Source organism: Microcebus murinus, chromosome 14, assembly GCF_040939455.1.
Source record: "Microcebus murinus isolate Inina chromosome 14, M.murinus_Inina_mat1.0, whole genome shotgun sequence".
Taxonomy (NCBI): Eukaryota; Metazoa; Chordata; class Mammalia; order Primates; family Cheirogaleidae; genus Microcebus; species Microcebus murinus.
Window position 1 is genome coordinate 62,219,331 of NC_134117.1, and position 14,601 is coordinate 62,233,931.

General features: G+C 54.7%; 1 protein-coding gene across 1 annotated transcript in view; it reads left to right on the top strand.

Annotated features, from left to right (window-relative positions):
• The first annotated feature begins 5,260 nt into the window (after positions 1-5,260).
• SH2D4B (SH2 domain containing 4B) overlaps positions 5,261-14,601 on the top strand; it is a 72,620-nt gene continuing 63,279 nt past the window's right edge. Inside the window, exon 1 of the mRNA XM_020280568.2 lies at positions 5,261-5,628. Coding sequence (XP_020136157.1) covers positions 5,445-5,628 — 184 coding nt within the window. The 5' untranslated portion in view covers positions 5,261-5,444. The remainder of the gene's footprint in view (positions 5,629-14,601) is intronic.

A 14,601-nucleotide genomic window follows, 5' to 3' on the forward strand; every position in this document is an offset into this window, starting at 1 on the left:
GGGCAGGAGCCCTCGAGGGCCTGGTGAGATCTGGGTTTAAGTCCCGGATCCATCATTAGCAGCTGCGTGACCTTACGCCTTGGTTTCCTCAAATATAAACTTGAGATAATACAACCACCTGCCTCATAATATTTTTCTGAGGATTAAATGAGATGGCAACTGAGAGCCCCTGGCACAGTGCCTGCTGCCACACAGTGGGCATGTCAGAGAGGTTAGCAGTTTGCCCCTGGTTGCTCCACCGAGGAGGGCATCGGGATGGGGTGCAGGGGCTCCCCCAGCCTGGGGGAGCTGGGCTCACTTGAGTTCTCAGCCACTTTTGGAGGTGGGGGACAGAGGCACTGCTGCTCCTTGCACAGGTCAGGGTAGTCTGGGGCCCAGTGGTCAGGGCCTGTGGTTAGTGTGGGACTCTTCAGCAAGAGGCGAGGCAGGCAGGGCTGATGGCTGTGCAGTCTTCAGTGGGTGCCAGGAACCCCTGAGAGCCTTGGCCTTATGGGAGCTGTCCGTAGCATGAGCCTGTTTGTCCTCTGGGGCCCCAGAGTTCCCCCCTGCTCTTTGAGTTGATAAGAATCAGTCCTGGGTTGAGACTTAGTCAATCTCCACACCTGTGCTGAGTGGCCTCATTCCATGGGCAATGGCGTGGAGTAAAGTTTTCTAATGAGCAGGGCTTGGGCTCCAAGAGAGCTTTATGGGGCAGGGGCGCAGGCAAGTGTTGGCCATCTGTGTCCGAGGTGGTGCAGAGGTGGCAGCCGGCTCACTTCCCTCTACCCTGCAGACCCAGAGCGTCCTACTCTACTCCCTGGGTACAGACACAAAGGACTCATCTCACTAGAAACTGTCCCGTCTGGCCGGGCGCGGTGGCTCACATCTATAATCCTGGCACTCTGGGAGGCTGAGGCGGGAGGATTGCTTGAGTTCAGGAGTTTGAGACCAGCCTGAACAAGATGAGACCCCATCTCTACTAAAAATAGAAACTCTCAGCCGTGCGTCATGGCGCACGCCTGTAGTCCCAGCTACTCAGGAGGCTGAGACAGGAGAATCCCTTGAGCCCAGGAGTTTGAGGTTGCTGTGAGCTATGATGATGCCACTCTACCCAGGGCGACAGAGCATACTTCGTCTCAAGAACAACAACAACAACAAAGGAAGCTGTCCTACTGGCTTCCCAGAATGAGGCAAAGGAAGTGCAGCTGGACCCTGCATGTCTTTAATGGAGCCTACATCCAACAAGAAGGATTTGGGGGCTGGGAGGACTCAGGAAGGGACTGCAGTGATGTTCTGGCCCAGGTTCCTCACCTTAGGCTCTGGCCATCACTGACCCTGCCTGCTAGAGGTCATGTGATCAGGGCATGAGGGGTCAGGCAGGGCAGGTGGCCTATGGCAGGGCCATCAGTCCACCTAACGCCTCAGATTTACCCGTCGGTCCATGACTGCCAGGCCCAGGCCTCCAGCAACCACTCTGCAGAGCCCTGTTCTGGACACTACCCCATCATCTGCACAGGTTCTGGTCAATTCCACCTTGAAAGTTCCGGCTTCATTTTTATTTTCAACACACATTTGTCAAGCACTGCTGTGTGCCAGGCACTTGGGACATCAGTGAACCAATTGGATGAAAGCACTTGCCCTTGGAATGCTTGTTATCTAGGAGAGAGACACATACTAAGTAAAATGGCATTTTACAAAGTAAGTGCTAAGGGAAAAATGGAGCAGAGCAAGGGGATTCAGAATTGTGAAGGAGTTAAAAGTTGAGCAAACACATAAAGGAGGTGATGGTTCTGGGCAGAGGGCAGAGCCAGCCCGAGGCCCCTAGGAGGGTACCTGTCTGCATGTTTGGGGAACAGCAGGCAGCAGGCCCAGGCTGAGGCCTGGAGCCAGTGACGCAGGGGAGGGGGGTGAGAGGTGCTGTCTGAGGGCATGGGGTGAACTGCAGGGGCTTGAGCTTTGACTCTGAGAAAAATGGGTTTTGAGCAGAGGAATAACATGATCTAATTTCAGATTTAGAATGATTTTAGGTGGAAGCAAAGTGCCTGATCAGAGTCTCACAGACCCCAGTTCTGGCCTCCTTGGCTCCAGCTGAAAACGCTGTATGATAATCACCGTCTCCTGGGCTGTGGCCACAGTCACTGGCCATTCCCCTTGCCTCCTGCTCTCCCAGTCCCTTTTCCACACCAAGGCCCAGCTGTCTCCAAGAAATGCCTCTGTGGTGGCTCACGCCTGTAATCCTAGCACTCTGGGAGGCCGAGGCAGGCGCATTGCTCAAGGTCAGGAGTTCGAAACCAGCTTGAGCAAGAGCGAGACCCCCCCCTCTACTATAAATAGAAATAAATTAATTGGCCAACTAATATATATAGAAAAAACTAGCAGGGCATGGTGGTGCATGCCTGTAGTCCCAGCTACTTGGGAGGCTGAGGTAGCAGGATTGCTTGAGCCCAGGAGTTTGAGGTTGCTGTGAGCTAGCCTGACATAGGGAGGTCTAGCTTTGCCTGCAGGGCCCGCTCTGGGGGAGCGTCTCCCCCATAGGGGCTGACCTCCAGAGGTCCGTTTTTTTTTTTTAGATTACATTTTAGGACTTTTGAAATATACTTTATTTCAGTCATATTAATTATGTAAATGCATCTTTCTTACTGTATAAAACAACACAGAATTGTCTAAAGTGGTCTTCCTCTCCATTCGGAGAAGAAACCAAGAAACAAAGCTTAACAATTAGGTGTGTGATCTTCCATAATCTTTCCTTTGTCTACACAAAAGTAATCAAACATACAGAATTTTAAAAATGGATTACACGGTGCACGATGTTCTACATGTCGCCTCTTTGTTTTATCAGCTGTGGCCAATTCTCCTCGCCAAAACAGCTGACCTCATTGTTTGTGACAGCAGTAGAGCTCCATACTGGGCGACCCGCACCCCCGCGGAGCGACATTCAGGTGGTTTCCAGTCACTTGCACAACAGCATTGCCTGCGTGCACCTCCCGGGCCAGAAGGAACTGCGTTAGCGTGCAAATTAAACACGCCACATCGGCCACTGAAAAATAAAATCAAACTATAAGCAGTTGAAGGCGGTAGAAAACCTAGTCTGAATACTCCGGGGCTCCGTGGCCCCGTTCGCAGCCGCAGTCCCTGCTCCTGGGTCCTCCCGCACCGAGACCCGCGCCCGAGGCCCCTCCCCCGCCGGTCCGGGCGTCGCACGCACAGTCTCTGCGTCCGCCCCCAGGGGGCGCCCCAGGCCGGGCCGGGCAGCCCCGCCCCCAACCGCACAGCCGCCCGGGCCCACGCCGGCGGGAGGTGGCGCCCGCAGGGGCCGAGAGCCCCCACCCGCGCCCGGCCGAGCGCGCCGTCCGGGAAACCCGACCCAGCCCGCGCCCAGGCTGCCACCGCGGCTCGGTCACGAACTCCGGATTCGGTGTCTCTTGGCCTCCTGCCCCACTGACCCGGGGCTGCCAGGGAGCACGCTTCCCCGGCTACAGCCCCTTGGTCGCACAAAACGAGCGCTGGCGGGGGTCGTTCTCATCCGGCCACCACCCATCCTTCACCTCCAGGGTCCCCGCAGGGACGACACCACCACTCTGCCAGAGGAGTGCACTCACGCCCGGGGCCTGCCCTTGCCCACTGCTGCGCCCCGCGTTCCCTCTGCCCTCTGCCCCTTCCGGTCGTGGGCTCGGGGTTCTGCAAAGACAGAATGAAGCTGCAGGAGCCCAGACCCCCGCGGGGGCCTTCCTCCCCTTTCCTCCCGTCTCTTCTGGGCTCTGGGCTTCCACCCAGCTAGGGAAGATACCTGGGCCCGAGGCGGGAGGGGCTCCCAGGCCCAGGAACTGAGGGGAGCCAGGACTCCTGGTGGGGGAGTCGGTCAAAGGCTGGAGGTGGGGGAAGAGAGGAGAGGGCGGTGGGAGTCCAGGGCCACAGCCTGCCGCGGGCAGGGTCGTCCGTGTGGAGGCTCCCACAAGGTCTGGGTCCCGCTGGGACCAGCCCGCTTGACGTGGGTGAGGGGCGCCCCACACTCTACAATTCTTTTCCACCCTGTGGGCTTAAACCGCCTCTGAACCCGCTTAGTCCTTCTTCCTGCTGTGTGTGAACCTCTCCAAGGGGCAGGAGGCTCACCCCCCTCCCATCACTCTAGGGTGCCTGATCCACCCTCTGCGCTCATGGGGAGGGAAAGGGACAGGAAGGTCACCGCTCCAGCCAAGCCACAGTGCCAAATCCTCCTTGTTCCTTTGTTTTCCCCGGGTCAGGTTACGTTTTCAAACCATCAACAGACTCTTAGTTTCCAGTGGATGACAAATTTGAAAATTGGGTAGAGTCCCAATGTGGCAACTTACAGATTGGGTAGCCAAGGCAAGTCACTTACCTTCTCTGAACCCCAGTGTCCTTGTCCGAATAAAAGGGCAGCTGTGAGTAGCTCTGAGCACATGTTTAGGGTGAGCTTTCACCCTAGAGATCTCAGCAACAGCAGCTCCGCCCCACCCTCCTGCCCTCATCCGGCCCTGTCCAGGGTACTTCTGGTCAGGGCACAGGAAGATCGGTTTCATCTTCTTTCGTTTTGATCAATTCCAGACACCTGCAACAAACAATGAGATTAACAGCAGCCTTAAAACTGGCCCCTGCGGGGTTTGTGCACATGCATGGCTGCAGGACCTCATTACAGGGAGAGGGCGAAGGATGTCAGCTTCCCTCGAGTCCTTGAATTCCATAATGAAACCTGCTCCAGCTGTCTCTACCGATTCCATTTTGTTTTCTTCTTTGGTCAAATACAGATAGGAGAAAAGATCTCTCCTTCGCCAAGGCAGAGTTTTAAAAGCATCACCTCAGGATGCCAAGTGTTCTGGAAAAGAAGGTGGGCAGTGAAGGAGCAGGCAGAGGGAGGGCTGAGGGGCCCAGCAGCTCCTGGCTGGCTCTTCTGGCCTCTGTTTGAAATTGGCTCAAAAGACATGGAATTAGTAGGCAAAGCTGTCTCCTCCTCCTCCTCTTATCTGCAGAGGAGAGATCGGTTCCTGGCTGGCCAGGGCAGTGTCATCGATACGGCTGGTGTCATCGTTACCTTCCACTAACAGATCACTTGACACCTGCCAGCTCGGGCAGGACTGGGCCTGGCCATTGCTTGGCTATGCTGGAGGCTTGGGCCATTGTTCCAGAACCCCAGGAGAGGCCAAGACACAGGTGCTGCTGAGACGCCGTGCATGGTGGCCCAACAGAAGGACTAGATTGCTCCTGGCGGCTGCTGTCCCTTGCAGGGTCCCAGCTGCCTCTTTGGTTCCTGCTGCCTGGCCTCTTTCATTGTCAGGAGCAGAGGAGATGAGGCCGTTGTTGGCTGGGAGCCAGGGCGGACTGATTCCGCATGGAGAAGGGGCACTGGGAGTGGCTTCGGAGTGAGGGGGAGAGGAGCAACCTGGGGCATCCCGCGCGGCCCTGCTCCCCTGGCTGGCTGCCTTTCCGGTGCGTGCGTCCCAGGCGGCATCATGCTGCAGCAGATCCTGCATGACATGTACATCGACCCTGAGCTCCTCGCCGAACTCAGCGACGTGCAGAAGCACATCCTCTTCTACAAGATGCGGGAGGAGCAGCTGAGGCGCTGGAGGGAGCGGGAGGCTTGGGAGGCCCTGGCCCAGGAGGAGGGTCTCAGGCCCCCAAAGGCCAAGCGAGGTATGCAGTTGGGAGTCACTGAGGGGTTGGCTGCCAGTCCCTGAGGAGGCAGAAACTTAGCGAGGCCAGGCAGAGCCCTTCTTCCAGACAGGCACTGGTGTGCCGAGGGCCGGGGGCTGGAAACCCTTGTCCTGTGGGCGTCTAGCCCCATGAGCCTGGGCTTCTGTGTTTCGACCAGGACTTTGGGGCTTCAAGGATGCTGCAGGGGCTATCCGGGAGCGCTGCTGGGGTGAGGGAATGAGGACTTGCTTTGTCTTGTTGTGGAGGCTCGAATTCTGGGAAGATGCCAGTGGGCATCAGATTGTGCACAAATGTGGTCATCGGTGGCACGGTGAGTGAGGGCGTATTTGTGCCCCTCACTGGTGGTTCTGGGCTGGGTACAGGAAGACACACAGCTCCTCTCTCCTTTGCATGGGTGCACCCCAGTGCTCAGCTGGGCCTGCACTATGCACCCTGCCTCTCGCTCCAGATCCTCGTGGGAGAGGATGCTTTGGGTCATGCCTGGAGCCCCACTGGGCATCTGGAGGGGGTGTGAGGGAATGTCTTGCACAATGAATGACCAACCCCAAATGGTAGTAGCAACTGCAGACAAAACAAGGGCCCAACCACCATTGAGGGTGGTCTATGTGCAAAGTATGCGCCAATCCAGCCTGTGGACGGGGACACCTGTGGGTCAAGGAGCGTCTTCAGGAACTCTGGGCTGGAAGCAGGTAGGCTGCTGGGGCTTGGCGGGGTGCAGTCCCGCTGGGGCTGGTAGTTTCTGTGGATGCTGCACGCGCTGTGCACTTTGCAAAGCTCACCTGCCTTCTCTCTCGTTTGCTTCCCACACAGCCCTCCTCTTGGCCTCCACACTGTTCCCGGAGTGCAGCTTTGATCTGTTTGAAGTTTTCAGACCAGGACAAAGTCTTGTTTCAGGGCTGAGGATCCAGGCCCATTGGTGATGTGGCTCTTTTCCATGCCAGGCTCAGTGCTGGTTGGTCCCCACTGTGTGTCATAGGCCACACTCACACCAATCTGGACACGTTTGTTCTTATCTCTGGTCTTTGCGAGTGTTGTTCTACCATGTCCTCCTGCCTTCGTCCACCTGAAAAACTCTGTCAGGACTAGCTCTGTGCCCTGGGATCTTTGGGGGATGCTCCTGGCATAGTGGACTCCTTGTTCTTTTGCAGCCTCCTGGTGTGTAAGACCTAACCTTGCCCTCGTACTTGCCATCTTGTCATTGTCATTCCTCACCTGCTTCCCTGGTTCTCCCAGTGGACTCAAAGCCCCTGGAACGCCAGACCATATTCCATCCTGCCTTCCTCCCCTGGGCCTCGCACAGAGCTGGCACGTGGCTTTAAATCCTCATTTCGAACAAGACACAGCAGGACCCCGAGGGGGGAGGTGTAGCAAAGCTGTGACTTGGCTGCAGGTGGCTGTGCCTTCCTGGCTGGCTGTGCTGGCAGCGGCACAGCTATGTGGTAAAGCGACAGGCCGCCTTGCCAGCCCCACCTGGCCTGTGCCCCGGGGCTGCTTTTTGTCTGTATAGTGACTCTTCTGGGAGGAAGACAGATGCCTAAAAATTTAACTGCAAAAATATTTATATGGAGATTTGCCACACACTGACATCTACATTTTCATGTATAAATGATACATTAAACTCATTGGGTTTCTGGTGCCAAAGAATCTTTTCTGGGTCATTAATTTTCTGATTTATATAGAATGGAAAGGAGGGGGAAACACGGCGTGTGCGTGTCCCAGGTCAGGGTCACCGGGATCCCGGCCCTTGGCTTCAGGCTTGCTTTGCGGAACGGTCTGGGTACACGGCTTGGAGCAGAGGGGGGTGGCCCTGCCCAGGAACCCAAAGAACTTTTTGCTGGAGGCTCTGGGTTGACAGTGCCTGCTCATGTCCTGGGGTCATGATGAGGGGTCGCAACAGCCCTGTACTTTGTCTGTGACCTTTACGTTTACCAGGGGCCTGCCCTGCCCCCTCTGCTCCCATATCCCTGCGGAGTGGCGGGGCGGGCCCCTGTGACCCCGTATCAGGTGAGGCCCCTTCACCTTCACAAAGTGATGCCATACATCCAGGGTCACCCAGCTGCTACATCCCATGACTTTGATGTGAGTTTGACTGATTTTTCCACTTCATTCACTTCCAAACTTGGGGCTTCAATGAAATGAATGATCTGTGCATACGTTCATCGTTTGCCCATCTACTCACTCAGGCACTTACCCGTTAATTACTAAGTGCTAACCTGGTGGGCCAGATGGCGTTCGGGTCCTGGAGTCCGTGGGTCGGTGGATCTTGAGGAACAGCTAGCGAGAGTGCTGGGCTGAGGCTCAGTGCAGAGCTGCCATGGTGTGGCGGCTCAGGGTAGAAGGACATGGGACAGGCTCCGTAGCCTGGATCTTTTTTCTTCCTTTCCTGCACAGGCATCCCCCTTCCTGGTCCCTCCCTGCTGTTTGTCCTGGAGGAAGCATCTGCTGTACCCTGGTTGAGCTGTGTGCCAGCCCCGAGGGGTCCCTGAGCATGACTTGGCTTAATCCTGGTCAGCCTGAAATGACAATGCCTCCTCCCATCCTCTGTCCCTGGTCCTGCTTGCCTTCTTTGTCCCCTTCCTCCCCTTTCTGGGAACATTTCCCAGCTCCCAGAAGTCCTGAACTTGCCATCCCTAGGGCTCAGGTGACACTCGCCATGGCACTATGGGCTGGCAGGACAAAGTCTGCAGCCTTCGAGCTGTGCCTGGTGACGGTGGGAGTAAACACTGGTGACATGGCGCATTGTAGTTTATAGAGCCTCGGGGATTTACTGATCCTGGAACTCACAGAAAGAAGCCGGGGTGAAAACTCAGAGGCACACTGTGAAAAAGTGGAAGGGGAGAAGGTGAGGTCACTGTGGGGGACACATTGCTCCCCTGAGCATGTAGCATTTCTCTCTCGCTCTCACTTTACACTTTGGTGAGAACCTTCTGATGCTCCAGCTCCACCCTGTTGCGGAGGATAGAGACCCTTGGCTGAGTAGTTTTCTCATCTACCATCAAGTTTGCTGTTTTATCGCATTTCTGACAAAGTGCGTTACCCAGTGGGAATCTGGGTTATTATATGGAGACTCCGGGAAGGCATGTCATAATATTGTGTCCCTGCAAGATGTAAGCCAAGTGCCTCCAGCATCACTGTGACCTGTGCAGGCCCCCACTTTGCTCCCCTGGGCCAACACAAGAACTCACAGCCTGGCAGGCCCCTTCTGCACTCGGTTATCCAGGTTTTTGGGGCTGAAGCTGAGTGTGGCCGTGTTCGCAACCCAGGGAGGCTCCCCATTTGGACCTGTCGGTTCTGCCCTGATTGACAGTTTCTGCCAGTGGTAGACTGGTGTTTCTGTGGAGCCAGGCATTGTGCCCCAACCCCATCCTGCTCCCCAGTCCATGATCCGAGCCCAACCACGAACACCCGGGGAGTTGTTTACTCTCCCTGGGGTTTCTCACCACACAGCCAGCCCAGTGTCAGAACCCCTGTGTCCCCGTGATGGCTCGCTGGCCTGCCGTCATTCTGGCCTGCGGAGGGCACGAAGTCCCTCGGGGCTCCAGCCTTCACTGCCTCCACTCTCCATAGCTGGGCTCAAGAGGAGCAGCCACCTCCCAGGCCACCTCTGTCACGGCTCTGCCTGTGCAGCTCCCAGCCCCAGCCCTGACCTGGGGCCCGAGGGTGTCACCATCCTCTCTGTGTCTCAGCATTAAGTCTCTCCTGCTGCCCTAATGGAAGCTGCGTGATGCAGCCCTCACTGGGCGTCTGCCTTCTCTCTGTTTCCGGGGGACCATCCAGTAACCATGGCAACCTTGCCTGCTGGGTCTGGGCTCTTTTAGCCTCCGTGTGTTCCCTTTCTGGGCACGGCAGCCCTGACCTAGAATGCCAGTCCTGCCTGGAACCCTGACTGGGCCCTGCCCCTGCCTGCAGGCATTCCCAGTGTGGCCCTGTTCCCAGTGGCCCCCGCCTCACGCTCACCCCTTCTCCCCACAGCAGCCAAAGAGCTCTGGACACCGTGATTAGCTCAGGCATCCCCCTGCCTCGGCAGCTTCTGTTGCACTCACAATGAAACACCCATGGCTTTCGCTGGTGTTGGCCATCTGTCCACTTCAACCTAGTTTCCGCCCCTTTGTGTGCTTGTTCTGCGTGGAGTGCTTTCCCCAGATCCTTAGCGCCTGCTCCCTCCTCATCCTCCATTTCTCATTTAAATATGGATTCTTCATTGACCCGCCTCTCTCATCCCAAGCTCTCTCACAACACCCTGCCCCCGTTTTGTGCTAGCCCTTAGCACATCTGAAAGTATCTTTTTAAAAAAATTGTGGTAAAATACACCTAAAGTAGAATGTACCGCTTTAGCCATTTTAAAGTGTGCAGTTCAGGGACATTTAGTATTATATGTTCAAGATGTTGTTCAACCGTCACCACTGTCTAGTTCAGAACAATTTCCTTACTCCAGAAGGAATCCCACATCTGTTAACGTCACTTCCTATCTGCTCCTCCCCTCAGCCCCTGGGGACACCCATCTGCCTCCTGACTCTAAGGGTCTGCCCCTCCCCGTCTCCCCTCCTGCTGCCCAATGGAAACACCCCTCCTGGCTTTCTCTCGGCTTTCCCTCTTTTCTTGTCTCGCTTTGCTTGTTTATGGTCTGTCTCCTCCATTAGCCTAAAAGTACCACGAGGCCATGGATGTGGCTTGTGTTTTTCAAGTTTCTATCCTGACCTCTAGAACAAAGCATAGGGGTAGGGCTGGCGTGTGCCTGGGTTAGTGGCATCTAAGACCCTCGCATGTGTGGGGTGCCGGAGGGGCTTGATTGAAGAGACAGGTGTTAAAAGATTTCTTTTATGAGTGGAAGTCTGTGTGCTGCACAGTGTGACCCCTCCCCTAGACCTCAAAATTGTTCAGTGAAAGTATAAAAGAAATCACAATATACTTGTGCTTCGGGATTTGTTTTGGAAGCTGATATAGTAATACGATAATATATGTATGAGCAATGACAATTCTGTCACTCCTTCACTGATGACTCATTCCATTTTCTTTTCTTTTTTTGGAGACAGTCTTACTCTGTTGCCTAGGCTGCAGTGGCATCATCATAGCTCACTGCAACCTCAAACTCCTGGGCTCAAGACATCCTCCCGCCTCAGCCTCCTTAGTAGCTGGGACTACCGGTGCTACCAACATACCCTGATAATTTAAAACATTTTTTTCCCCTAGAGACAGGGTCTTGCAGTGTTGCCCAGGCTGATATTGAATTCCTGGCGCCTTGGCCTCCCAAGGTGCTTGGGATTACAGGCATGAGCCACTGTACCCGGCCTCAGACTCATTATCTTTAATCAGGAATGAAACATTACCTACTGAAGAGAAGAAACATAGGCATCCCTTTATATCTTCTCCATGATTTTGTTGGTGTAATCAAGGTTATTAGATCAGATTTTATTTATTTATTTATTTTTTTGAGACAGAGTCTCACTTTGTTGCCCAGGCTAGAGTGAGTGCTTTGGAGTCAGCCTAGCTCACAGCAACCTCAAACTCCTGGGCTCAAGCAATCCTCCTGCCTCAGCTTCTGGGGTAGCTGGGACTACAGGCATGCGCCACCATGCCCAGCTAATTTTTTCAATATATTTTTAGTTGGCCAATTAATTTCTTTCTATTAATAGTAGAGACGGGTGTCACTCTTTCTCAGGTTGGTTTCGAACTCCTGACCTTAAGCAATCCACCCACCTCGGCCTCCCAGAGTGCTAGGATTACAGGCGTGAGCCACCGTGCCCGGCCTAGATCAGATTTTAGACTGATTTTATTTGCATTATTTATTTCATCTTTCAAGATTTATTTTTTATGCTTATAGTAGAAGTTTCACAGTCAAATCATGAGAGCAACAATTATCTGGACATAACTCCATTGGTACTGGTTTCATTGCTCCCTATGTCTCTTTTCTCTCTGGGGGAAAAGTGATACATATTTTATTTCCCCTCTGCCCCATTGGACAAGAGACCTGGGCACCCAGGCGGTGCACGCTCTCTGTTAGGGTCCTCAGAGGGTTACACCCAGTCACTGAGCGTCAGGGGAAATTCGTGCTTGACGCTGTCTCCTGCCCCATCCCTATTCTGGCTGTCATAATGTGTTCTTGGGGCACCACTGATTTTGGCATGCTGATTTTCCTCAACCCTTTTCTTCAATTTTTCTGTGAATTCCAACAGGTTTTGGGTTGATTCACTTGGATTATCTAGGGAGGGAGACTGCCTGGGACACCGGGGAGCTGGGGGGTTGGAAGCTCCGGGTATCTGGGCCATAGCTCTTTGCAGCTGTTGCTCGCGGTCCCTTTCCTGGGCACTGGGGACCGCACTTCTAGGACAGTGCTGGGAGGGGGAGGATGGGGTTAGGAGGCGACTGACAGGCTCTGCTCTCTTCCCTGGTTTCTTATCTTTCTTTTTTTTCTTTTTTTTTGAGACAGAGTCTTACTCTGTTGCCTGGGCTAGAGTGCCGTGGCATCAGCCTAGCTCACAGCAACCTCAAACTCCTGGACTTGAGCAATCCTTCTGCCTCAGCCTCCCGAGTAGCTGGGACTACAGGCATGCGCCACCATGCCCGGCTAATTTTTTCTATATGTTTTTAGTTGGCCAATTGATTTGTTTCTATTTTTAGTAGAGACGGGGTCTCGCTCTTGCTCAGGCTGGTCTCGAACTCCTGAGCTCAAGCTAGCCGCCCGCCTCGGCCTTCCAGCCCTGGTTTCTCATAGTGACGATCCCCCACCAACAGTGCCCCATTCCTTTTGTTAAGAAAACATTTCCTGTCACCATGCAAATGTTCAAGGAACAATTCTGTGGCAGAAGTGTTTGATCTTTTGCAGAGACTATATGGGATGAGAAGAGAAAAGGAGGTGTCTGGGCTGGGTTGATGCTATTTTCAAAATGTCTACAGCACGGAACCAGCTGGATTTTTATCCTGGTTCCACAGTCACCTGTGCCGTGGGAATAACAACGCTTTCCCCGCAGTTGTTGGGGAGGATTCAAGAAGCTTCTTCAGGTGGGAAAGCTTCTGGCACCATGCAGGCACGTGACAGCCAAGTCACACTCATGTCCTTCCTTTCCTGGTTCTGGTGGCCGATCCCCTGGATGGGTTTGGGTTTCTCCCCCACCAGCCCTGCGCCAGGGGACACCACACCACTGCCTGGCCACCCTCAGTTTTTCTGCAGTCTCAGCAGCAGGGCATGACTTCGAGGGTGGGGCCTTTCTTGTGTGTGTTGGATCGTCGCCTCTTGTGTGGTTCGTGAATTTACTTTTACTTCTTATTAGTAGGATGAATTGGAGGAAATTCAGCCTTCTGAATAAAAGGCCACCCTTGGGCTCGGGATGCTTTCCTGCGGATGAAGTGAAGCTGTGGCATCATGGGGGGTGTGGGAAGAGCCCACCGGGAATTGCTGTGAGCTGCTGACAGTCTGTGGCACAGCCTATGGCCTGGGACATCCTGGCTGTGACTGTGTGGCTGGGCATGGGGCCCCTGTGGACGAAGCAGTGGAACAAAGGCTGGGACCTTTGAAAGTCCTGATGGGACTCCTGTGTGTGTGTGTGTGTGTGTGTGTGTGTGTGTGTGTGTGTGTGTGTGTGTGACTGGCATGTGTTCTGCTGGTAGTCTGGGGTGTGGACAGGGAGCTGGGGCCACACCTTTCTGCTCCACTCACCTGGACTGTGAGACCCGATACGGGCCACCACGCAGTAGGTGCTCCGTCCAGGTCTGTGGCCTTGACACTGACGGGGTTTCACTCTCTGGCTCCCCAGCCTTCTGTTCTGCCTGGAAACAGCAGCCAGAAGGGTGGGACAGCTGTGGCGGGGAGTGAGCTCCTCGGTGGTGCAGTCTCGCACCACTGATTTGTGTCACTCTCCCTTGCAGCTCAGACCCTGCACCTGTAACGGGCAGGGGGTTATGAAACCGCCCCCCTCCATGGGTGTTGTGAGGATTGAATGAGCCTCTGTGCAAAGTGCCTGAGGTCTGCCCTGCGTGCCTGGCACCAGCTGCAGGCTTCCCTGAGCCCCGTGCTGCGGTGCTTGGTGACCCAGCTCTGTCTACAAGGGGCACCGGGACCCTCTGCTCCCCATCTCCAGCACCAGCTCTTTCAGAAGCTGCAAAGCCTCCACTCGCCAGGAGGCAGGGAGAGAAGTCAGGGCAGAGGCCACTGTGAGAGGGTGTGGGGTCACCCATCGTGACCGGTGGTGGTGGCACATGGTGCCTGGTGAGCCTGGGTGTCCCCAGGGGTGAAGGTGCAGTTTCTGTGGCTGCGGAGAAAGGTTAACCTCATGTGGGGCCCTTAGTTACCAGCCCTGAGCATTCTGTATCCACAAGGAAAGAACTGGTGGCCTTGGTCAGCTGAAGGCATTTGGTAGGGGCAGCCCAAAGGGTTCCCGAGAGAGGGGGTTCTGGAAACTAAGGAGGAAGGGTCAGGGTAGCAGGCAGAGCAAGGCCCAGGAGTGCTGCATTCTCTGGAAGGAAGAACTCACCCAGGTGGAGCCCCTGTCTGGCCTGCTCTTTAAGGGCATCAGCTTATCTGACCCACTTACTGACCTGGAAGATGCACCCTTATGTATTTCATAAGATCTAAAAGCGCTTAGTTGAAAGACACACTTGTTTAATGTCTCTCAAGGAAGCTGTAAATTAAACTATGATACACTAATCATTGTGAGCTTCCCAGGCTTAATTTCTCCCCCCTTATCTCAGGATGCTCCTATCTGCCACCTCCCTGCTTCCCCGTCCATCCTGGAGGCCGGCAGCGGGGTGCAGAGACAGGCCTCCAGCTGGCTGTCTCCTGGCTCCCTGTAACCCAACCCCAGGTCTCACTCTGGCTCAGAGCAGCTGGGCTGCAGTAACAGGTTGCAGGCTGCCTGTCCCTCTGCTATCTCTCCGACTGGCTAGCATTACTGCTTTCCAGGTTTTTCTCACCTAAGAACTAGCATTGCTTCTTACAGTTTTCCCATTTGGAAATAG